Source organism: Bubalus bubalis, chromosome 3 (assembly GCF_019923935.1).
Source record: "Bubalus bubalis isolate 160015118507 breed Murrah chromosome 3, NDDB_SH_1, whole genome shotgun sequence".
NCBI classification, from domain to species: Eukaryota; Metazoa; Chordata; class Mammalia; order Artiodactyla; family Bovidae; genus Bubalus; species Bubalus bubalis.
This window is the reverse complement of record NC_059159.1, coordinates 33,470,605-33,493,282: the sequence shown is the minus strand read 5'-3', so window position 1 is coordinate 33,493,282 and position 22,678 is coordinate 33,470,605. Positions and strand designations below refer to the sequence as shown.

The 22,678-nt window shown below is 53.0% G+C and overlaps 1 protein-coding gene across 2 annotated transcripts; it reads right to left on the bottom strand.

Moving 5' to 3' along the window:
* Positions 1-234: 234 nt before the first annotated feature.
* On the bottom strand, positions 235-21,239 carry LOC102404507 (myosin-3). Of its 2 annotated transcripts, none has more exons than XM_044939271.2 (42): positions 21,117-21,239; positions 20,610-20,645; positions 20,438-20,492; positions 19,597-19,808; positions 17,811-17,954; positions 17,103-17,259; positions 16,089-16,116; positions 15,651-15,759; positions 14,983-15,075; positions 14,250-14,313; positions 14,072-14,170; positions 13,214-13,317; positions 12,983-13,121; positions 12,478-12,596; positions 12,238-12,387; positions 11,547-11,717; positions 11,143-11,449; positions 10,965-11,035; positions 10,329-10,416; positions 10,127-10,244; positions 9,413-9,536; positions 9,188-9,324; positions 8,848-9,103; positions 8,286-8,528; positions 8,026-8,202; positions 7,773-7,918; positions 7,603-7,693; positions 6,850-7,239; positions 6,636-6,762; positions 6,112-6,230; positions 5,749-5,945; positions 5,226-5,409; positions 4,474-4,639; positions 4,089-4,213; positions 3,308-3,616; positions 2,988-3,191; positions 2,788-2,913; positions 1,791-1,961; positions 1,592-1,696; positions 1,337-1,432; positions 1,105-1,242; positions 235-378 (listed from the first exon to the last, which is right to left on the bottom strand). In XM_044939271.2, exons 4-42 carry the CDS (start codon positions 19,798-19,800, stop codon positions 352-354), a joined length of 5,823 nt encoding a protein of 1,940 aa, XP_044795206.2. In that variant the 5' UTR covers positions 19,801-19,808; positions 20,438-20,492; positions 20,610-20,645; positions 21,117-21,239; the 3' UTR covers positions 235-351. The 2 variants fall into 2 exon arrangements, with proteins under 2 accessions (XP_044795206.2, XP_044795207.2); XM_044939272.2 differs by having other exon boundaries at positions 20,610-20,621; positions 21,117-21,204.
* Positions 21,240-22,678: the final 1,439 nt, after the last annotated feature.

Here is a 22,678-nt window from a genome sequence, read left to right as displayed (position 1 = left end):
TTGTACTGGGAGATGACTCTTTGGACAAACTCCCCCTTCTCCTGCCAGAGCAGTGGTTAACCTAATCTCAAATGTAAACCAAAAGCAATCTCTCCCTGTCCTCACATACACACCCCAGAAAATATGCAGAATCGCTTTATCAAGCCATCTGCTGAGATTTCCACATTGGGCATAAATATGACCAGTGAACCATTTCCACACTGGGAAGAGAAAACAAATACAATGAAACATCCCCAAACTGAAAACAAAGTTTATTGCATGTGAAAAGCAGTCACATGGAAAGTATCAGAGTCAGGAACCATGAAAATACACATTTTGCATATTTTCTGTCCTGTTGCAGAGGAGGGGAGCTCACTCTTCACTCTCGTGGACCACCATCTGGGGAGAAAATGGGCATTTCTAGTTCTAGTTCTGTCAGCAGAGCCTCACTTCCTGCTGCTCCCCCTCCCCGCAAGCATCCAGGGTGCATGCTTGTCTGTCTCAGAAGACACGGGGTACTCCTTGGATCACAGGCAAATGGATACACGACTATCTACGTGGTGGCAGTCACCCCAGGCCTGAGAGCCTGGTCCTCCGAACAGCCCAGGGGTGGTCTTCCCTAGTGTCTCAGGTGGTAAAGAATCCACCTGCAATGCAGGAGACCTGGGTTCGATCCCTGAGTTGGGAAGAGCCCCTGGAGAAGGGAATGGCTACCCACTCCAGTATTCTTGCCTGGAGAATCCCATGGACAGAGGAACCTGGTGGGCTACAGTCCACGGGGTCACAAAGAGTCAGACAAGACTGAGCGACTTCCACTTAGGGACCTACACGCCATGAGTGCGGTGACGGAGGCCGGCGGCAGAGGGCGCCCGAGAGCTCCCTTCCCACGGAGGGACCGCTCCCTGCTCTTCAGGACAGTGTTTTACTGGGACTCACAGACCTGGGTTTAGCCGGGCTCTTCTCAGCTGTGTGGCTCTAAGCAAATCCCAGACGGACCAGTTCTAAAGTCGATGGTGCTCCAGGGTCCCGTCCATCTCAAAAATGTCTCCATCTCGGGGGGCTTCCTCCCCGGGAGCCACACCTCCCCTCCTCGCCCTCCCCACCCAGTGCCTCAGGACCACCTACCCGGCTGGAGGTGAAGTCTCGGGTCTTTGCTCGCAGCTTATTGACTTGAGATTCGGCAATATCGGCCCGTTCTTCAGCCTCCTCCAGCTCATGCTGAGCTTTTCGGAACTTGGTGAGATGAGCGTTGGCTTGTTCATCCTAAAAGAGAGGCAAGTGGATATGAGCAGTGAGCGCCTCTCTGGAGCTCCCGGGGAAGCAGGGCGGGTGTCGCCCTGGGATCTCGCTGACTTACAGCCTCCTCCGCCTGCCTCTTGTAGGACTTGACCTTCATTTGAAGTTTGTCCACCAGATCCTGTAATCTCAGCACATTCTTCCTGTCCTCTTCACTCTTCAAGAGAGAACATGGGATGGCAGGTTGCCAGGAGGGGACCGGGACGCACAGGGTCCCAGTGCCTGGGCTAAAGAGTTTCTTCCTGTTTTCTGGAGAGGACCCAGGGTGAGGTTCTGCGTTACAGAGGAAATGTCCCTGGGGTTTCCTTCCACTTGCCTGGTAAGTTAACTCCTTGACCCGCCGCTCATACTTCCTCAGGCCCTTGACAGACTCAGTGTTCTTCTTCTGCTCCCCCTCAAGCTCGGACTCCAGCTCTCGGATCTGGGGGCGCACTTGGGAAGTTAGTCGGGCTGGCGCATGACCAGGGCAGGCTGGAAAGCTCCGCTTATTATGCTGGGGTCCCTCCCCCAAGTACCCGCGTCTCCAGCTTCTGGATCTGCTTCTTCCCACCCTTCAGGGCCAGCTGCTCAGCCTCGTCCAGGCGGTGCTGCAGGTCCTTCACCGTCTGCTCCAGGTTCTTCTTCATCCGCTCCAGGTGGGCGCTGGTGTCCTGCTCCTTCTTCAGCTCCTCGGCCATCATGGCCGCCTGAAAAGCACATCATCCCACTGAGATGTTAACAAAGATCAGGTGCTTGGAACTGTCAAAATCTGGGGACCCGGAGGACTAGAGCCATGCTGCTGACAAAGGACACAGGTGACATGATGCCTGAGCCCACCACGCCACCATGGACTCTGGGAAGAGCTGCGCCAGGCATGTAAGCCAGACAGTGAGACCTCCAAGGGCTGGATGGGAAGTAGTTTCTTCCCTTTCTTAAACTGGCCCCTTTAGGACCTGCCCACCCCAAGGAAATCCCTTCTTTCATTATCAACCCGTGAGTTATAGGACTCTGAGTCTATAACCCAGCATCACGGGTGTGGGGTCGGGAGGCTAAGGGAACTGGAGGTGCGGACGGTGCAGGGCGGGGATAATCGCGGGGTAGTGCTCCCCACCAGCAGCAGGTGGCGCTGTGGGACTCGCGCGTCCAGGGACCGGCCTCTGGAGCAGCAAGGTGGGTGCTGGGGAGGGAAGCGGGCTTTCTGTGAGGTGACGTTAGGTACGGTCCAAACAATTTTGCGGGGGGTGGTGTTGTCTCGTTTTCATATTTGGAATCAGTCATACATAGAAGGGAAGAAGAGCATACCTCTCCCAGGGCACAAGACATGAACAGAATTCCGGTCTTTTTCATCCACACTCCTGTTATTTTTCATGCTCCCCCCCCCCCCCGCCATTAATGTGTGGGAGGGCACACGCTGAGTTCTGGGGGTCGGGGGAGTGCTTCTAGAGCAGAGCTCACCCCACATGTGCCCTGGGGAGGCCCCGCCCCTTCTGATGGGAACCAGCTCAGGGCTGGAGAGGGTGGGAGGGGCCTCACGTCGGTGATGGCCTTCTTCGCTTTCTCTTCAGCGTTCCTCGCATCCCGGCTGGCATCCTCAACCTCACTCTGGAGCTGCGTGAGGTCCGTCTCCAGCTTCTTCTTGGTGTGGATGAGGCTGGTGTTCTAGGGCGGGAGGAGCAGGGTTACCACGTGGCACGTCCAAGGCCAGGACCCTGCCCCGCCTCCCCTCCGCTCACCTGGGTGTGCAGGAGCTGGACGCGCTCACTGGCATCCAGGAGCTCCTGCTCTGCGATCTTCCTGCTCCTCTCCGTCTGCTCCAGGGTGGCCCGCAGCTCCTCCACCTCGGCCTGCAGCAGGTTGGCTCTGCGCTCCACGATGGCCAGCTGCTCCTTCAGGTCCTCCTGGCCCCGGAGAGCATCATCCAGGTGGAGCTGGGTATCCTGGCCAGACAGTAATGGAAGCGTCTGCTTGAAGTTGAGTCCAGAGGATGCTGAGGCCAGCCCATAGCTGTGCGTGTCTGAGGATGGAGAGGTTCCCCACCAGGGAGCCCACACACCTTCAGCTGCCCCTGGATACTCCGGAGGTGTCTGACAGTCTCCGCGGCCTGGCGGTTGGCATGGCTCAGCTGGATCTCGATTTCATTCAGGTCCCCCTCCATCTTCTTCTTGATCCTGATGGCTTCATTCCGGCTCCGCACCTCGGCGTCCAGGGCACTCTGCATCGTCTCTACTGTTCTCTGGTAGTTCCTCTTCAGCTGTTCGATCTCTTCATCTTTTTCAGCCATCTTTCTATCGATTTCTGATTTCACTTGTGTCAGTTCCAGCTGGATTCGGAGGATCTTGGCCTCTTCGTGTTCAAGGGCGGCCTTTGAAGAACAAAAACAAAACAGAAATGGTACCAGTCATGGGACAGAGTCTGCTACATTCCTCTCTGGGGTAAGAAAACTCCAATGGAATATTTGTAACTAACTCAACAATATTCAAAACTCTTTTTTAAAAAAATCCCTAACTTACCTTCAGTGCAGAAATAAAATATTTCACTGCAGTTTGTTTTTATTATACTATGAAACAATATTTCTTAGGCACTTAAGAGACTGTATAGATATTTTAAATTCATCTCAGCCTTTTGTAAAATCTCATTTTAGATCTATTTTAACATAGTGATTTTCTCCAGTAATTTCAAGATTATTCGCAGGTATTCACAGGTATTCGTCCACGTAGTTTGCTAGGAAAAGAACCAACATGAGGACTGTGACTCTGAGACCCCGAGTGGCGCCAGGCTGGAGCCCCACCGTCACAGCGTCTGCTCCCTTACTGCCTCTCTGGCATTCTGCTCACCTCTGCTTCCTCCAGAGCCAGCTGGATATCAGCCTTTTCCAGCTCAATCTGTTTCCTTGATTTCTCCAGTTCGTGGATGGTTTTACCACTTTCAGCAATTTGTTCCGTGAGATCTGCTATCTCCTCTGCAAAGAGAGAAGTTTGATTGCTCTTGAACTTCCACACAGGTTTTCACGCAGAGTAAGCACTAGCCGGATGCTCTTAACTAGTTTATCAAGCTCTAAGGAGGCTGCTTGCTGGAGATAAGATACTGGAAACAGAGAGGCTCAGACAAGCCCTCGGGTGTGGTAACAGACACGCAGATGAGGTTGGGTCCTGAAGTCACACTCTTGCAGCCTCACACTCTGGCGATAGTGTGAAGGGGGATTTTAGACAAACTGCTTACGCTCCAAATTCTTATTTTCTCGTTTCACAGTTTCAAGTTGATCTAAGGCTTCTTCGTAGGCATTTTTCAGTTTGAAGAGCTCGGTGCTCAAGGAGCGGGACTCCTTCAGAGATGCCTCCAGCTCCGCCTGGCTCTCCTCACACTTGGTTTTCCACTCGGCGAGCACCTGCAGTGCCAGGGAGAAAGGCACCTCTGTCCATGACCCCTCACCTCCAGCTTCTATCTCAGGACCCCCATGAGTGTGAACACTCTGAGAATCGGGGTCCCCTTGGCTGTGTTGCTTGTTCCTGACTGTTAACTAACCAAGATTTCATTCCATAAATCAATTCAAGATCAGTCACTGGTCAGTAACAACTGCCATCTCCAAAAAGCAAGTGGACCCTTTGGGAAGGAATTAGCTGGGCCTACTTCCCTTTTCCTACTACGAAAATGGCCCTGCACTTCTAAATATTTCATTAAAACCTCAGTTCAAATCAACCATACTTGTCATATTTGCCAGAAACCCTCCCACTAGGACCCGAATTAGATTTCCACATCAGCCACCCAGACAGACCAGCCATGTTGGGGACCAAGAATGCTTGGGGCTGGACGACACTGGATGACACTGGAGGAGGTAGCCTGTCTCCACTGAAGTGTTTGAAGGGGACCCCCACCTGCATCCCACTCCCCTTTGGTTTAGGGGGCTCGCCCCAGGTCTCACTGCTCCTGGGGCAGTCAGGACTGGGTCCCCACCTCCTGTGCCCACCCCGCACCTTGTCAAAATTCCTCTGCTTCTTGTCCAGGGCGGCAGCCAGGGAGTTGGCTCTGTCCACATCGACCATCAGGTCCTCCACCTCCGCTTGCAGCCTCTGCTTGGTCTTCTCCAGGGACGCGCACTTCGCGTTCACCGCCTCCACCTGCTCCTCGGAATCCTGGAGGCGCTGAGCCAGCTTCTTCCTTAAAACAAATGAGAAGCAGATGCTGTTTAAGCTTCAGTCCTTCTTGAACATCACTATTCATCTAACTGGAATCACTAACCTATGTGATTCAAACAGCTTTCCTTTCATAAGCCCAGGAGAACCTCCTGTCTGCTAAAAATCAGTGATTAGTAGCCTGCCTGCCTCTAACCAAGATCACAGTCATTTGTCTCAATGAAATGTGCTCACACAAGTCCTCTGCTGGCACAGAACTGCCTTAAAAGACGGTAATATTCACTCTCGAGCAGTGCTAATGTCAGTGCCCTCTGTCATTTGATCATTTAGAAGTGCTAGTTCTTCTGAAGACAGAGTTGCGTACTTGGCCTCCTCCAGTTCCTCTGTGCGCTGGATGGCGTCCGTCTCGTACTTGGTCCTCCACTGGGCCACCTCGCTGTTGGCCTTGGACAGCGCCCTCTGCAGCTCAGCCTTGGCTTCCTGCTCCTCCTCGTACTGTTCCCGCAGCAGGTCACAGTCGTGGCGGGCGGACTGCAGGGCGTGGGCCAGCGCGCTCTTGGCCTGCGGAAGTCAGGAGAGAGGAGAGGCCCAATGCATGAATGTTTCAGGCTGTGTGCATGATGCAGTCCAGATGTGTTCCCGCTGTCATCACCTATGAATAAAGTTGTCTTGTTTCTGTAGGTGGTGCGTAGAGGTTAGATCAGGGAGCATTCCCTCAGTTATGTACCTTGCTCTCTTCCTCTAACTGCCTCTTGAGCTCTTCTATTTGCTGGGTAAATGCTTGCTTGCTTCTGGAAAGCTGCGATACTGTGCTCTCCTTTTCCTCCAACTGACGACTCAGCTCACCTGTGTCCAGAAGGCAAACATTTTTATTTCATCCGTCTATTCATTCACTCACACATTCCTGCTGTGTGTAAGGCACTGTGCTGAGATCTGGGGGTGAAGGCACGTGTCCATGACAAGGAAGCTGAGTGCACACCTTGGTGAGATGTTGCTGTAAAGGGTCTCGAGGGTGCTCGGGGAGCAGGGGGTGTTCCAAGCCCCTCCTCACTCCTCTCTCCTTACTGGACTCTCAGTGCTCACCTCCTCCAGGGCACTCTGAATGGCCTTTTGTGGGTTATTCTGATTGCCTCTCCCCCAAAAATCTGCTTCCCTAGAAGTCCTCCCCAAACAAATCCTGCCTTTGGTTTTGACCTGCTGTCCGGGGTGGGTGTCCGGGAGGCGCCGCCCCTCCCGTTCCCCGGCGCTCACCAGCCTCTGTCTGCAGCCGGGACTTCTGGGTACTCAGCTCGCTAAGGCTCCTCTGAATCTCCTCGTTCTTGCCCCGGGCCTCGCTTAACTGGTCCTCCAGGGTGCGGCAGATCTTCTCCAGATTTGCCTGCAGGGTAAGGAAGGGGAGAGAGCTCAGTCAGTGCTCAGGTGTGGAGAGCCAATGGTGGGAGCCCCCCGCCTCCCACCCCCAAACCTTAGATTTGGACACGCTCTCCACGTTGCTGCCCAGGTCGTCGAGTTCCAGCTTGAACTCGCTCTTCTCCTTCTCCAGCTTCTGCTTGACCCTCTGCAGGTTGTCGATCTGCTCCCCCAGCTCGGCCACGCTATCCGCATGCTTCTTGCGAAGAGCAGCCACCATGGCCTCGTGCTGCAGGGTGGCCTCCTCCAGGTCCCGGCGCAGCTTCAGGAACTCGGCCTCCCGCTTCTTGTTCAGCTCGATCTGGGTGGACGTGACGCCCCCCGCCTCCTCCAGTCGCTCGCTCAGCTCCTCCAGCTCCCGGGCGTAGTCGCTGCGCTGCTTCTCCGTCTTGGCGCGGGTCGCCCTCTCGGCCTCGATCTCTTCTTCCAGCTCCTCGATGCGGGCCTGTGCGGGCAGGCCATCCCCGGGAGAATCCTGACTCCCAGTGTCAAGAACAGGCTAGTTTCCCCTCCCATTAGACCAACCAAGTCTTGGGCTGCTCCTGGAGCAATACCAACACTGCGAGTTTCCCCTGATATGAGCCTTTCCTGCAGTGGCTGATAATGAGTATCCTCCACTCTGACTACGGGTTGATATGAAATACTTCAATTACGTGTTTTGTTTAAATTGTGGAAAAACTGTTCATTGCTACTGTCGGCCTGGACAGACGAGGCACGGTCCTGCCCCTTGCTCTGATAATGCACAGCAGACAACGCCAGCTCACCATGTGTGACCGAGTGTGAAAGCAAAGTCCCAAGCGCCCCCTACCTGTAGCTCTTTGATTTTCTTCTGAAACTGCAGGCCCAGAGTCTGCTCATCTTCCACTTTGCTTTGCAGTTGACAGTACTCGAAATCTTTCCTGTGAAGGGAAATGCAGAACGTGTGAGGACCAGACCCCCGGGCACTGGAAACCCGAGCACAGCGGTGTCAGGGCGCACTTCTTGAGCCGCTCATCCAGCTGCTGCTTGTCGTTCTCCAGATCCAGGATGGACTCCTGTGCGAGCTTCAGGTCTCCCTCCAGCTTCCTTTTGTTCCTTTCCAGGTCTACACGGAGCTTCTTTTCTTGTTCCAGGGAGCTTTCCAGCTGCAAAAGGCACCATCTCCTTTTAAGAACAAATGCTTTGCACCATGGGTGTCCCAGGGGCTCTTCCTGCCCCAACCCAGGCCTCCCAATTGGCATCCTTCACTCACATCATCCACCTGCTGTTCCAGTTTGCTCTTGATTTTGCTCAAAGAATTGACTTTGTCCTCTTCTGCCTGCAGGTCATCCAGGGTCTGCTGGTGGGCCTCCTGGAGGGCCTTCTTTTCTCTGGTTAACTTTGCAATGGTTTCATCCAACCCGGCAAGTTCTTCAGTGAGGTTCTTAACCTAAGAAGATGCCACAAGCAATTATAAGAAAATATCAAGTTGGGTTTGTACTGAGCATAGCAGTGGAAAGACCCAGGGTGCACCTTATTCTCTGTGGCGTGTTTCTCCTTCTCAACCTTGGCCAGTGTCAGCTCAAGGTCATCTATGTCTTTCTTCAGTTCTGAACATTCATCCTCCAGTTTCCTCTTCTTGGCCGTCAGCTCAGCATTCATCTCTTCCTCATCCTCAGCTCTCTCTGTCACTTCCTTGATCTTAGCCTCCAGCTGGAACTTGGCTTTGATCAGCTGATCACATCTTTCCTCTGCATCCAACAGGTTTTCACTTTCCTTAAAAAAAAAAAAAAAAGACTCATGATTTCCTTTAATGGTTTAAAGGTAAAGTTTGTGACATTCCAGTATTTTGTTGAATGAGTGAATTTGAACAAACTCCAGCAGATAGTAAAGGACAGAGGAGCCTGGCATGTTGCAATCCATGGGGTCGCAGAGAGTCAGACACAACTCAGCAACTGAACAATAACAAAGTATTTTGTTATAAATGGAATCCTTTATGAAACATACCCAATAAAAAGCAAAAATCCCACCCAAAATCCAGTTTTCCCAGATAATCAAATCTAGGAGAAAAAGATTTAAATTCCTAGACACATACAGCTTGTACTTGCAGCTGCAGGTCATTCTTCTCTTGTACTAGAGTCACTAGTTTTTCTTCCAGTTCCTTCCTTTTTGCCTCTGACTTGGCCAGTTCATCCTTGGTTTTCTGGAACTCTTCCTTCATGGTGGCCATCTCCTTCTCCGTCTCTGCACTCTTGAGAAGGGGCTTGATTTTGAAAAAGAGTTTCATCCAGGGCCAGTGCTTGACGTTCATGAAGGCTCGGATGTTGTATTGGATGCAGAAGATGGACTCCCTGAAAACAAAACATCAGTTATTTCTAAGAGAGACTCCTCACTTCTCCCAAAGAGCTCAGATCTGAGCACACACCCCGTTCGACCTTCTCTGCACCATCTTCTGGAATTCCACACGCATGAGGAAGCCTCTGCACACGGCCTGCGTCCGGGTGATCAGCTTGGCCAGGCGGTCATCCCTCATTTCCTCCAGGGTTCCCAGCAAGCCAGCCTTGAAGAACACCTTGAGGGGAGACGGATGCCCTGGGTCAGTTTTCTGGAGGGGTCTGTCAGGGACCACAAGCCAGTGTCTGTTGGAGCTGACACACTACCTTGGTGTGTCCAAACTTGTACTGAGTGTGGTCGATGTCAATGGATGCCAGCAGCTTTTCACACGCCTTCTTACTATCGATGAACTGCCCCTCGGGGATGGCACTGGCATTAAGCACTCGGTATCTGCCGTGTGGACACAGAAACGTCGTAGGCTATTAGCAAAGACGTGAACTTTGGAAACCAGCTCAGGCCTCTCTTCTAAGAGGCAAGAAGGCCGAGGTCCTGAGAGGGAAGGAAACCCACCCTTGGTCACAGGCCAAACAGTGGCCTGCAATCTAGGCCTCCCGACTCTTCTTTGCCACATCCTTTTCTGCCATGTGGTGTATTGGAGAAGGCCCTGAGAAAGTGTGGCAGAAAGAAGCATGTGTACCTTGACCAGATGGTGGTTAAATCATTTTACATGGAGTCCACAGCTGTTCAGTGTTTTTCCCTCTCAAATTCTAGCATTGACACACCTCCTCAAGAAACAAATGGAACATTTCTATTACACATGCATGTTCAGTTGCTAAGTCATGTCCAACTTTTTGCAACACCACAGATTGCCGCCTGCCAGGCTCCTCTGTGCATGGAATTCTCCAGGCAAGAATACTGGAGTGGGTTGCCATGCCCTTCTCCAAGGGATCTTCCTGACACAGGGATCAAACCCGGGTCTCCAGCACAGGCAGGCAGGTTCTTGACCGCTGAGCCGCTGGGGAAGCCCTCTTACTACGCACCTCTGTTTGAAGTCCCCGTAGAGGATCCTGTTGGGGAAGCCCTTTCTGCAGATGCGGATGCCCTCCAGCACCCCATTACAGCGCAGCTGGTGCAGGACCAGGCTGTGCTCCATGGCGCCTGAGAAGAGAAGCAACGTCAGCTTCGCACAGACTCTCCTAAAACCCGACCTGAGCGCCGCCTCCAGACCAGCGGGCGTCTTACCTGGGGTTTTGGTCTCGTTGGGAATTATACAGCGCACAAAGTGAGGGTGTGTTGTTCTTAAATTTGACATCAACTTGTTCAGGTTTTCCTAAAAGAGAAAGATTCAATTTGACAGTGAGCAGACTGTAGGCTTTTACAAACACAGAGATACAGTGTAACAAAAAACGATATTTTACACTTCTTGTGAATTCTAATAAAGGTCTTATTTAATTCTTTTCAAAAGGTCTTTCAATAGTCCATTTGGCAAGAAGTGTAGGCAGTGATGTGACAGTCTTTTGCTTCACAGTGAGCCAGAGACTAGCCAAGTACAGGATGCCTGCTGAGTTAACTCGGGGGAGCTGTCCGGCTCCACTGGGCGCCTGAGACGCTACTGCCTGTGTCCTTCAGGCAGGTCAGAAAGTTCACGCTGAGGACTCGCCTCCCAGGCAACCCGGCCGGTTGCATGCAAGATGGGGGTTAAATTCTGGTTCTCCAATTGTTAGCACTCATCTGCATATACCACCACTCTCCTAAGTGACGGGAAGCAGATTAAGACCACATCACTATTCTTGAATAAACCAAGTTCAGCATCTCTACGTTGCTCATTTTGAGATGACTTAAGCCAATTACAAGCAAATAAACTTCTATCTTTCTTACCCTGAAAAGGGCAGAGACGGTTTGGAAGGAAGAACCCTTTTTCTTGGCAACTTTCTTCTTTCCGCTGTCAGCTGAAAGAAAAGATGGTGTGTGGTGTTAGCGGGCCTCCAGAGCTGTTTCCTTTGTGGGTTGAGTTGGGGGAGAAGAGTGGATTCGAGGCCGCCTGGGAGTCTGTTACCGTCCGCGGTGGTGAAGGTGGCATAGAGGTGTGCCAGGAGCCTGTTGGAGGACTTCTGGTACAGCCCAACCACCGTCTCGTTCAGGGGGTCCTTGTTCTTCTCCAGCCAGCCCGAGACACTGTAGTCCACGGTGCCCGCGTAGTGGATCAGGGAGAAGTGGGCCTCGGCTCTGCCCTTGACCACCTTGGGCTTCTGGAAGTTGGCAGACTTGCCCAGGTGCTGGTCATACAGCTTGTTCTTGAAGGAGGTGTCCGTGGCCTTGGGGAACATGCACTCCTCTTCCAGGATGGAGAAGATGCCCATAGGCTGGACCAAGGCAGAGTGCACATGGGGTGAGTGGGTGGAGCGGCAGTGACAAGCACTAGGCCTGTGAGGGCGGTTACCAAGCACACACGGCAGGTACCTTCTCGATGAGCTCGATGCAGGCGGCCAGGTCCATCCCGAAGTCAATGAACGTCCACTCGATGCCTTCCTTCTTGTACTCCTCCTGCTCCAGCACGAACATGTGGTGGTTGAAAAACTGTTGCAGTTTCTCGTTGGTGAAGTTGATGCATAGCTGCTCCAGGCTGTTATACTAACATTAAACACATAATGTACACATGGAAGGTTAGACTGATTTCAAAGTCAAAGACCCACCAACCTTCTTCTTTCTTCTTCTTCTTTCTCCTTGTCTCGGGCTCCCAGTAGCTCAGCTAGGCTTTCAGGTGTGGTCACATTCTTGGGCTCAGCTCACATCACGTTTTATCCAGAACTCAAGCTAGAAGATACCTCTCCGTCTCCTAAGTCCACGGCCTGGACCTCTCCTGGACCCTGACCACAGTTTGTCTTATCTATAGTTGGTCTTCTGCGTACTTACATACTTCTCGTCATCATCTACAAACTACAAGCTCATCTTTTATTCACCTGCAAGTCTTACAGCTGGTAGACATTGACAATATGCTCTAATGGGTGTACATGCTTCTACCTGACCCACTCTCCATCTAGTGCTCCTCCCAGATGTGATATGGGGTGACAAGTGGCTTCCTAGACATCTTGCCTGTGATCCTGAGAACCAGCCCCCCACACAAAGCCACCTGAATATCGGGAACACAAACCTCGAAGATCTCAAAGCCTGCAATGTCCAGGACACCAATGAAGTGCTGTCTCGGCAGCTTGGTGTCCAGCTGCTGGTTGATGCGGGTAACCATCCACAGGAACAACTTCTCGTAGACGGATTTGGAGAGGGCATTCACGGCGTGGTGCACCTGTGTCGGGGGGTCAGCACCTGTGTTGCATCTGTGGGCAGTAGCCATCGGGTGCCTGCATCCCTTCCCAGCCTCCTGGCAGTCACTTACCTGATCGACGGTCTGGCCCTTGGTAACATACTCATTCCCAACTTTCACTCTGGGGAAGCATAAAGCTTTCAGGAGGTCTGAAGAATTCAGGCCCATCAGATAGGCTGTCTTGTCAGCCACTGGCAGAAAAGAAGGCCAGTTACAAGGGAAACCCCAGATAACTGGCAAAGCCAGAGAACCCCTCTGAAAATCCTCCAGATGTTTCAAGGTTCAGCTCAGCTCGTCTCCGTGTGTTTACATTACGTGTCTCTAAACCACTCACCTGTGGGCGCTAAGTCACTCAGAGAATATAATGGGCTTTGTGAAAAGGCAGCACTGGGTTCCACAAAACCCTGGTCACTCCTCACCGTGTCTGAAGCAGGACCACTCGAGTGACTCAGCAGACAGGGCAGTAACCTGTCAGCATCTGAGCCCCGCAGAGGTTCATCTCTCCAGGGGGAGGAGGATTGATCACTTTCAAGGGAGGCCCCAGCTCTAGCGCACGCCCCAGTGGGTGATGGGGTACCTTCTGTGCCGTCCGGCTCTGCCTGCTCCTCCCGCTGCTTCTGCTTGAACTTCATGTTTCCGTAGTGCATCACAGCGCCCGTCAGCTTGTAGAGCCCAGACTTCTCCTCGGGGGTGAAGCCCAGGATGTCAATGGCGCTCTGGCGTTGCAGGAGAGCACATCAGCCGGCTGACGTCAGTGATGGAGCAGGAGCCCCCGCCACACACACATCCTTCTCCCTGATCTACTTACATCCGTGGCCAACAGCTCCTCAGCGTCGTCAATGCTGGCCACCAGGATCTCACCCTGGCTGATGAAGGGGTAGTCATAAGGGTTGGTTGTGATGAGCAGCAGCTCTGCAATGATGACCAGTTAGAGGGGGTTACATGGATGCAAAGGAAACACCCCCGCCTGGGGCTAAACAGCCTCTCATACTCACGCTGTGGCTGAATATAAAGTCCAGGGAAGACTCTGCACCCACCCAGGCCACACAGGGTACAAACCCCAGAGAGAACATTTAAACCCTTTTGCTTTGTGTGCAGACAGCACAGATTCATGTCGGTTGGGAAAGATTAATCAGGAAAACAGGCTGAGTGTGGGCCAGGACACAGAGAGCCACTGGAGGAAAGCCCAGATGGTTTGGTAGAATCGTTGTCTTTTCCAAAATCTGTTGAAAGCTGCAGCCTGTTTCCAGGATTGGGCCCAGAATGCTGAGCAGAGATAGCCAGAGAGCAGAGAAGGGCACAGAGCCCCTGTTAGGTGCCAAATGAAAAGCGGGGTGGACATCCACCAGCTGGCGGTTCCTCTGACTTGGCGCGGGCCTCACAGCGTTTGGTGGAAGATTGGTTTTGTGGCTGACCACAAGGGGGCATCAGAGGACCACTAAACGCTAAGTCGTTGAGCCAGTTTCCATGAACCAGAGCTGAAGGCAATTGTGCCTCATTCTTTTTCTGTCCATTGGATTGCATTTCTCAAATTGGCACATTACTGTCAAAACAGCCACACACTATTTCTAAAACAAATTTCCTCTGCGAGTAGGCACAGCTCTCTTCAGTCCACTCACCTAAGAGCTGACAGGCCCCAGACCAGCCCCTCTGGGGGCATCCTCACCTATGAGCTCGGGCTTCTTATTGGAAAGAATCTGGTAGAAGATGTGGTAGCTTCTCTCAGCCTTCAGCTGGAAGGTCACTCTTGACTTTTCCAGCAGATCTAGGAACACAAACACAGGAGTGTCTTCCAAACTGTTGCCCCAATGTCCCAAAACATCTGATTCTAGGACTCTACTTACATGTTTCAATATCTGCAGAGGCCAGCTTCCCCGTGGTACCAAAATGGATGCGGATGAACTTGCCCTGTCGGGGAAGGGAGACCAGGTAACCTGACTCCAGGTGTTCATACCAACCTGGGGAGTGGAACAGAGCCTTTTTCCCCAGGAACTTGCAGTTAAGTGTCCTTGTCGCCTCTCTGCCTGCTTTGCTGTGCCTTCCTCCATCCCCTTGTTCCACACTGCATCCACATGCCACCCCAGTCAGCAGAGTCATATTCTGTTCAAGATGCAAGTCAAACCATATCACTTCCCTCTAACAGGATCCTGACTTCTGGAATGAAACCAGACCCTTCTCCTGGCCTGCATGCTCCCAGGCTCCAGGTCCCTTCCCACTGCCCCTCCTCACTTCCCCACCTCATCTCGCAGAGCCTGCCTTACTCCAGCCACTCAGACCCCCTGGAGATCCCTTGACTCCACCAGTCCCCTCCCTGCCTCTGAACTGTGTCCCGCCTCACCCTGTGGATCTCGGGTTCACAGGCCAGAGCCCCCCAGGAGGGCTCCCCTGCTGGCCCTGTCTAAAGGAGACCCGGCCCCCTTTACTGCCCCATCTACTAGGGAACTGTCAGACTGTTTTGTAGACTTGTTTCCTCCTCCTTTCATTATCTACCCCCAGGACTGCAGGTTCCTGGAAGCAGGGATCGTGCCTCCTTGCTGGCCTTGGAGGACACCCCAGTTTGACCCAGCACAGACTCACAAAGCGGGACGAGTTGTCGTTCCTCACGGTCTTGGCGTTCCCGAAGGCCTCCAGCAGCGGGTTGGCGCTGATGATCTGGTCTTCCAGTGTCCCCTGGAGCAGGAAGTCAGGGCAGGAAGAGCCCCATGTGAGGGTGAGCTCCGATGCCCCTCCTCCCCAGCTGGTCCCTCCCCTGCTCCCTGCTTTCCAACCTAGGGCCCAACCACATCATCAGCACCTCACTCAGAGCCCTGTCTCCATGTCGCGTTTGGCTCTGGTTGGGTATCTTGACATAAACCTCATTTAACCCTTCAGTCCCTCCATTCTCCAGGTGGTGAGGCCACCTGTGTTCACACCATACTGCTGGGATATATTCGTTTTGAAAGGCAAGTGGATGCGACAGTTCTCCCCGGGTGGTGTGTGTGACTCTGGTGTATGTCGGATTGACTTTTCTCAGCGGAGCTTTAGAGCTTGTCTTCTTGGCAATCGCCGGATCTGGTCCTATGAGATCACCATTGCGCTGGATCGTCTAGGAGAGCCAGCTGTCCTGTGCGATTTCCAACCCTGCTAGCACTCCTTCCCTGAGGAGACGGGCACCTCCCACCCCACACATGCCCTATGCCTCCTAACTCTGAAGTTAAGACAAGGGTTGGCAGTAGAAGCAGAGCCAGCCTGCCTCCTCTCCTTACCCTCATCTTGGAGTCCTTCTTCTTGGCGAGGTCTCCAGTCGCTGCAATTGTTGCAAAGTACTGGATGACCCTTTTGGTGTTCACAGTCTTTCCTGCCCCGGATTCTCCACTAGATCGAAAGAGATAAGAGGAGAAAAAGAGTCCTGTGAGTGTAAACAGCCTCCTGAGCCACATCAGATGTGAGATTCCCAACAAAGAGGAGCCCATTCGGAGAGACAAGGGCCCTGGGAGACCGGCACCACTGAACACCCTGGACGGGGAACCCCAGCTTCCTGAGGCCTCACACACCTTCTGGCCTGTCCCCCATCCATCTTTGCATCACAGACTTTGTTCTCTGTACTTTCTCACTAACAAGAACAAAGCAAGTGGCGTCTTCCCCTTCTGCACTGGGGACAAAGAGCCACGGCTGTGAAAACGCTCTACACCTTGGATACTTACGTGATCAGAATAGACTGGTTTTCACGATCTGCCAAAGGGAAAAATAAAATAGGGTTGATGGTATTATAAAAGGAACTTTCTCAACCTAAATATCCATCTACAGAGGAGTGGATTAAGAAGATGTGGTACATACACACAATGGAATATTACTTGGCCATAAAAAGGAATGAAATAATGCCATTTGCAGCAACATGAGTGAACCTAAAAATTACCATACTAACTGAAGTAACTCAGACAGAAAGGCAAATACTGTATATCACTTACATGTGGTTATATGATATGATTGAACTTAGTTAGAAACTAGAAACAGACTCACATAGAAAACAAACCTATGGTTACTGAAGGGGAAAGGGGTGAGGGAGGAATAAACTGGGATTTGGGGATTACCAGATACAAACTACTATATATAAAATAAATAAGGTCCTACTGTACAGCACAGGGAACTGTATTCAATATCCAGTAATAAGCCATAGTGGGAAAAAATCTGAAAATATATATATATATATATATATATATCTGAATCACTCTGCTGTAAACAAGAAGTTAACACAACATTGCAAATCAATTATATTTCGATCAAAAATTTTTAATAAAAATAAAAAGAGCTTCCCAGTTCTCCATGTCTCCAGCAGTCAGAGTTCACTGCACAATGACTCTGTTTTGTCGTACATGGGAGCTCAAAGAGACTCCTCCTGGAGAATACAGATCAAAGAGGTTAAGCCCCTGCTTACAGCCAGCCACTGGCTGCCCATCATATTAGGTTGAACCATATGAAAGGATCAGTCTTTGTTTTGGGCCCACAAAAATGTCAGTTTCACATGAGGTAACCCGTGCTTGCGTTAAATCCAAGCTTCTCACCCAGGCCTGCAAGGCCCTAAAATCTCTGGCCTCTTTTTTTTTTAAGCACCTCCAGCCAGTTGTGTGGAGGCTGCACACTGGAGGGGCGGCGGATTCCAGACCTGCAGCCTCCCTGAGCCCTGCCCGCCTCTCCAGGCTTCCTCCCTGGAGACCTACCTGTGAGCATGAACTGATAGGCGTTGTCAGAGATGGAGAAGATGTGGGGCGGGGCCTCCTGGCGCTTCTTGCCCCGGTAGCCCTCCACCACCTCGGGGTTGTACACCGGCAGCCACTTGTAGGGGTTGACGGTGACACAGAAGAGGCCCGAGTAGGTCTGTGGGGGCGTAAAATATACATATTTATGTACACAAGGGTGTGTGCCTGTAAAACCCTCCCCCTTTGTTATTTCACTTTTCTTTACGAGAAACTTGTAAAGGAGGCAAGATATGATTTCTCTCTGTGGATGAGGCAGCTGAGACCTGAGGGGTGCAGTGACCATCCACAGCTGCTGAGCCGCAGCACCAGGACCCGGCCTCAGCCCCACCCCTCCTCCGGTCCCCTCCTGGCCCCACTCATCTCTCACTTTCTCATCCTCCATCACTCTCGTCCCCCTTTCTTCATTTTCCCTCTTTTGTTCAATGGCCTCAGTTCAGTTCAGTCACTCAGTTGTGTCCGACTCTTAGTGACCCCATGGACTGCAGCTCGCCAGGCCTCCCTGTCCATCACCAACTCCCAGAGTTTACTCAAACTCACATCCATTGAGTCGGTGATGCCATCCAACAGCCTCGTCAAACACTAACCCTTCTAAAGCCCATCTCCCCGTGAGCAGCTCCACCCCCCCCACCCCACCCAAGGCCCCGGGAGCCCGCAGATGTGGGCACTGACGTAGATCATCCAGGAGGTGTAGCGGTCCTTGAGGTTGTACAGCACGGCCGGCTCGTTCAGGTGCGTCAGCATGGCCATGTCCTCGATCCGGTCAAACTTGGGGGGGTTCATCGCGTACACGTCCTCTGGCTTCACCACCAGTGTCTGCAAGGGAAGGGGTAGGGTGCACACCTGGGCTTCTCTGTGCACAGGTGTGTCTCCCATGCCCAGATCAGAAGGAGGGGGTGCTGGAGGAAAGGCCCGTCTGACAGGGAGGGAGTTGGGGCTGGGGCGGCTCATGGTGGAGGAGATGGAATGGGGTTCGGTTCTGATACTCGGGCTTTTGTTTTTTCCATCTCCAGTGGTCTGAGTGAGGGAAGGATGACAGAAAGGAGAGGAGGGTCTTGGGGGCATTCGGGGAGGAGGACGCAGGCCCAGGAGCCAGCAGGAACTCCTCAGCTGGGTCATGCTGGCTGGGCCAAAACCTGGCTCCCTCGGCTCATGGGTCTTGGCTGTCTACTTAGAGGGCACGGCAGGTGGATGGTGTCCCCGAGGCAGGGAGAGAGAGGAGGAAGCCGGTGGCATGGACTTCCAGGCTGGCAGCCCGAGTCATCCTGAGCTCCCTGAAAGCAGTTCCCAGCCCCCACCCTGCATCTCGCCCATTCACCCCCACCTGTCTGAGCTGTGAAAGGGAACCCCCTACCCCACTCCCTTTCTGGGACAAGAGAACTCCAGGCTGGAAGGAACCACCATCAGAGTGGTGGTGACAGGCATCTTCATGCTCCCCTCTAGAGGAGCAGACCCCCGGCCCAGTGCCGGGGGCATTGGAGGACCTGGCATCATGGCGTGGAGCTCACCTTCCACTCTCCTACCCTCTGCTCACCCCCTTCCTGTCTGAGACCTCCATTGCAGATGATGGTTTTCCCGCCCCTGCGTCTGGGCCAAGTGGTAGGAAACCTGCCTTCTAGCCGGGGTTCACTAAAACCATCCAGGCCACAGCTCTCCAGTGAGGGGGTCTGGACCTCTTGGACTGTCCTCCACCAGGACAGTCTGTGCTCCCTGCAGCTTCGGAAGCCATTCCCCACTCCGTCATCTGAAATGTACCGAGAGCTGCCCTCGAGCTTCAGGGCTTGGAAGATGGTTTCAATGGGTGGTTTCCATGCTGTTTTCTTTCACATCCAACCCAATGATACTATTTCCTTTACTCCTCTCATTTGGATCCCCACCCCCATTTTATTTGAACCTTTCTTAGAACATTTCTGGATTCTTCTGGTCTAAATTCCAGAGAGTTGGGATGTCCAGAATTCCTCCCAGCACCCCCATGCTAGCCTGGGCAGAAAGGAATGGGCTACACTGCCCATTGCCTTCATGATATGGGGACACTGCTACTTCAGTCAAGCTTGTGGTCCACTAGGGTCCCTGACCCGCTTTCCTTACTTCCTTACATACTATATCACCAGAAGAATCAGGGGGAAACCTAGGCTCCCAAAGGACAGTGCTCTGAAGCAGGTCATCCTCTTGTTGGACTCCCAACTCCACACCCCTGGGACACACACGGCTGGTTCCCGCTGACCTAGAGTGACATGAACCTCAACAAAAGCGCTGGAACATGACTTGCTTTGGCCAGCCTCAGGCAGGCGGTTCTCCCACCGTGCAACCTGAGGCCAGTGTTCACTCTGCTTTCTCTGAGGACACCTGGGATGTATCACACGTGGAGAGGGCCAGGTGTGGGGCAGACACATAGACTGCACAGCCAGGGGGGCAGACAGAGGGCCAGTGGCTCGCAGAGGGAGTGGATGGGGCTTACCCTGTTGTCTTCGGTTTCCACTGTGACCTTCCCGTCCTGGGTGCTCTTGATTCTCCCCTTGGCATACTCTTCCTTAGAGTCAACCACGAAGCAGTAGGTTTTGGCATCAAAGGGCTGGTTCTGGGCCTCGATCCTCTCCTTTTCTGACTTCCGGAGGAAGGGAGCGGCAATGCCGAACACTTCCATTTCGGTGTCACTACTCATGGTGTTGGCTGGAGGATGAACCCACCAGGTCAGCCCCCTACCCCCGACTCCAGCCCTGCCCCCGTGGGAGCCCACCAAGGTGGGCCAGGAGCATCTGATTTTTCCCATCCATCCCCTGGGAAAAATCAAATGCACACGTATTGTGCCGACTCTGTGCAAAGGGCACAGAGTGGATGCCACCCAAGCTCCCCCATCCGGCGGGGCTCAGAGGGGTGAAGGAACCCGAAGGAGGGGGCAGCTCTTGGGACTGAGTTTCCTTTTCTGAAAAGCCCAGGTGTTGCCAAGGGGAAATTTAAAAATAAACACCATTAGAAATAAACACCATTCTTCAAAGAGAGTGTGCTAAATGGCAAATAGCTAAGGAATTTGGGGACTGTTTCAATTCAAGGTGGCCACCTCTTCACACGAGGAAACTGGCTTTTGCTTCCTTCGGTTCTGTTCTGAGAACAGAGGTGGCATCTGACTTCAGCATCTGCCGAGACCCTCTCCCCAGCCTGCCCTGTCCTGGTCTAAGGTCCTCTCCAATCCACCCTGTCCTGGTCTAAGCTCCACAGGCTCTTGCCCCCCAGGCCACTGGAAGTGGGAGGAACTGGACCCTGGAGACTTCTGAGCCAAGGAACCCAACCTGCTTCCTCACCTGAGAGTCACACCCACAGGACGGCAGCGGACAACAGCAGCCGGGGAAATCAGACCTGTGGTAAATATGCAGAAAGAAAGCTCAGGACACCTGACAGTGTAGTTCAGTTCTGAATCGGGTCTTGAATTAACCAAATAAGGGGAAAGGACTAATAACTTAAAAAGAGTCTTACCCGGGAGACAGGCTGGAAGAGCAGATGGGATGTGACCTACAAGTGATTCATAAAGGTAGTCAAAGCCCCCAGCTGCCCCCAAACCTGGCTCCCACCAGCCCACTAATGCACCCTCCTCAGTCTGCATGCAGTGCCTCTCTTTCAGAACGAGGCAGGAAGGACAGCATCTCTGTTGAAAAGGCCTGTGGTTCCAGGCTAGGATCGGGCCCCCTCTGACTTCTGTGAACAGGGAGAAGTCTCAAATTGGCAAACTGACACAAGCCATTGAGGCCTTGAGATCATGGACACCTGCTCACCAGGCACACAGCGCAGGCAGGGGAAGGTGAGGGTGGGGGCGGGGGGCAGTGACCCCACAGCCTCTGCACAGATCAGAGAGGGAACCACACTGACAGGCCGAGGTCCGTGGAGCATCCAGAGGGATCCTGCCCAAGGGACAAAGTCAAGGGGAGCTCAGGGAGGAGGAAGTGGGATGCAGGAGGTGGAGACCCGGCTCCGCCTCTAACTAACCTCACCACAGCCAGGTGTGGTCCTCCGAGCCACACACAGAAGAGAGCTGCACAGGGCGCTCAGACTCCTCCACCCACAGCAGCGCCAGGGGGCTGCCGCTGTGGCTTTTATAGCCTGTCCCCCCACCACTCATTCCTGCTCTATATTTGGAAAGGGAATGACCGATGCCATGAGCTGAGGGCCAGCTCCCTTCCTCACGTTTTTTTTGCTGTTGCCAAGGGTGAGGTATATATAGAAATGAGCAGGATCCATAACCATTCTCCAGCTGGAGAAAGCTGGAAGTTTGAGATGCCTTTCTCTGAACCTGGGGCCAGGGTGTCTTCACTCAGTGTGAGGGGTGGCCTCGCGGGGGTCCTGCCTAAACTCCATCCTGCAGGCGCCACGTGCTTGAAAATCAGGGTGCATTCTGGGGACAGAAATCTCATCCTGTGGGGAAAAGGAGTGCAACTTGAGGACAGAAAGACGAAAATCCTCTTGGCACTTTGGGCAAGACTTTTGTCACAACACAGGGTTGTGACAGAATTGTGTGATTGTAAAACTTGTGCCAGGAACGACAACAATTATAATCCTCCTCCTCCTCCTTTCACTGTGTAACTTTCTGTCTCATTAGTGTCATTGTTAATTTAATCCTTTCTTAAGCGCCAGTAGGACCAACAAGTAAATTAATGACAGGGAGCCACCCTGCCAGACAGTATCCACAGCAACAGCTGCTTGAAGACCTGTTGTTATTAAGATACATGACCAATTAGGAAAGACCAGCTGCTGGCCAGGGTGGGGGTTGGGGGTGGCATGCCTGCAGAGAAACGGGGGGATGGGAGGAGAGGGTCCAGCGAGCGTGGCTCTAAATTAGGGTTGAAGGAACAAAGCCAGGAGACCAGAGGTATGGCTGAAGCTCAGCCTGCTCCTGTCCGACTTTACGTCTGCTTCTTTTCTCCCTACCTTTCCTGACAAGCCTTTGAGGGTGGCTGGTGGGCACCCCGTGGTCATTAACTGTCACCAGTTCCCCCTTGAGAGGAAGAGCTGCCCCCTCCCAACACACAGCGCTCGCGTAAGCGGAAGAGGTGTGGGCGGGGATGGGGCAGCAGGGCTGTGGACCCCAAGACACAGGGACATACATTAATCGCCCACCGTATGCTGGCCCCAGTGCAGAGCACCTCAAGAGGGCACAAAAGGAAGGGAGACGCGGCCTTTACCCACAACGGTTCCCAGGATAATGGTGAGCCGACCGTTTTTGAGATTCAGGTGATTTTAGGTCAAAGCACACTTGGTGAACCGCCTGCTCTGTGAAGGCCGGGCAGGCACGTGGCTGAAGGGAAAAAAATACAGGAAGCCTGCACCCCTCAGCCTGCCATGGGCTCGCAGCGTGTCCACCCCCACCTCCCTGCTCCAGCTGGGCTGAGACCCCCATCCCTAGAGACCCTCCTCATCCAAGAAGACAGCCCAGTGCTCCTAAAGGGTCCGTCTGTGTCTGAAAGGGGGTGGTCTCCTTGAGGTCCCGTCCTGCCTGCCCAGTGACACATCAGAGTCCACATCTTTGTCCACTGGCTGGCCATCTCCTTGGG

Coding starts and splice junctions, on each gene's coding strand:
- LOC102404507 (XM_044939271.2), bottom strand. CDS start 19,800: ATGAGTAGTGACACCGAAATGGAAGTGTTCGGCATTGCCGCTCCCTTC. Junction 16,117..17,102: donor CTATCAGTTCATGCTCACAG/GTAGGTCTCCAG, acceptor TCCCTTTGGCAG/ATCGTGAAAACCAGTCTATT. Junction 9,325..9,412: donor ACAAGTTTGGACACACCAAG/GTAGTGTGTCAG, acceptor TCTCCCCTCAAG/GTGTTCTTCAAGGCTGGCTT.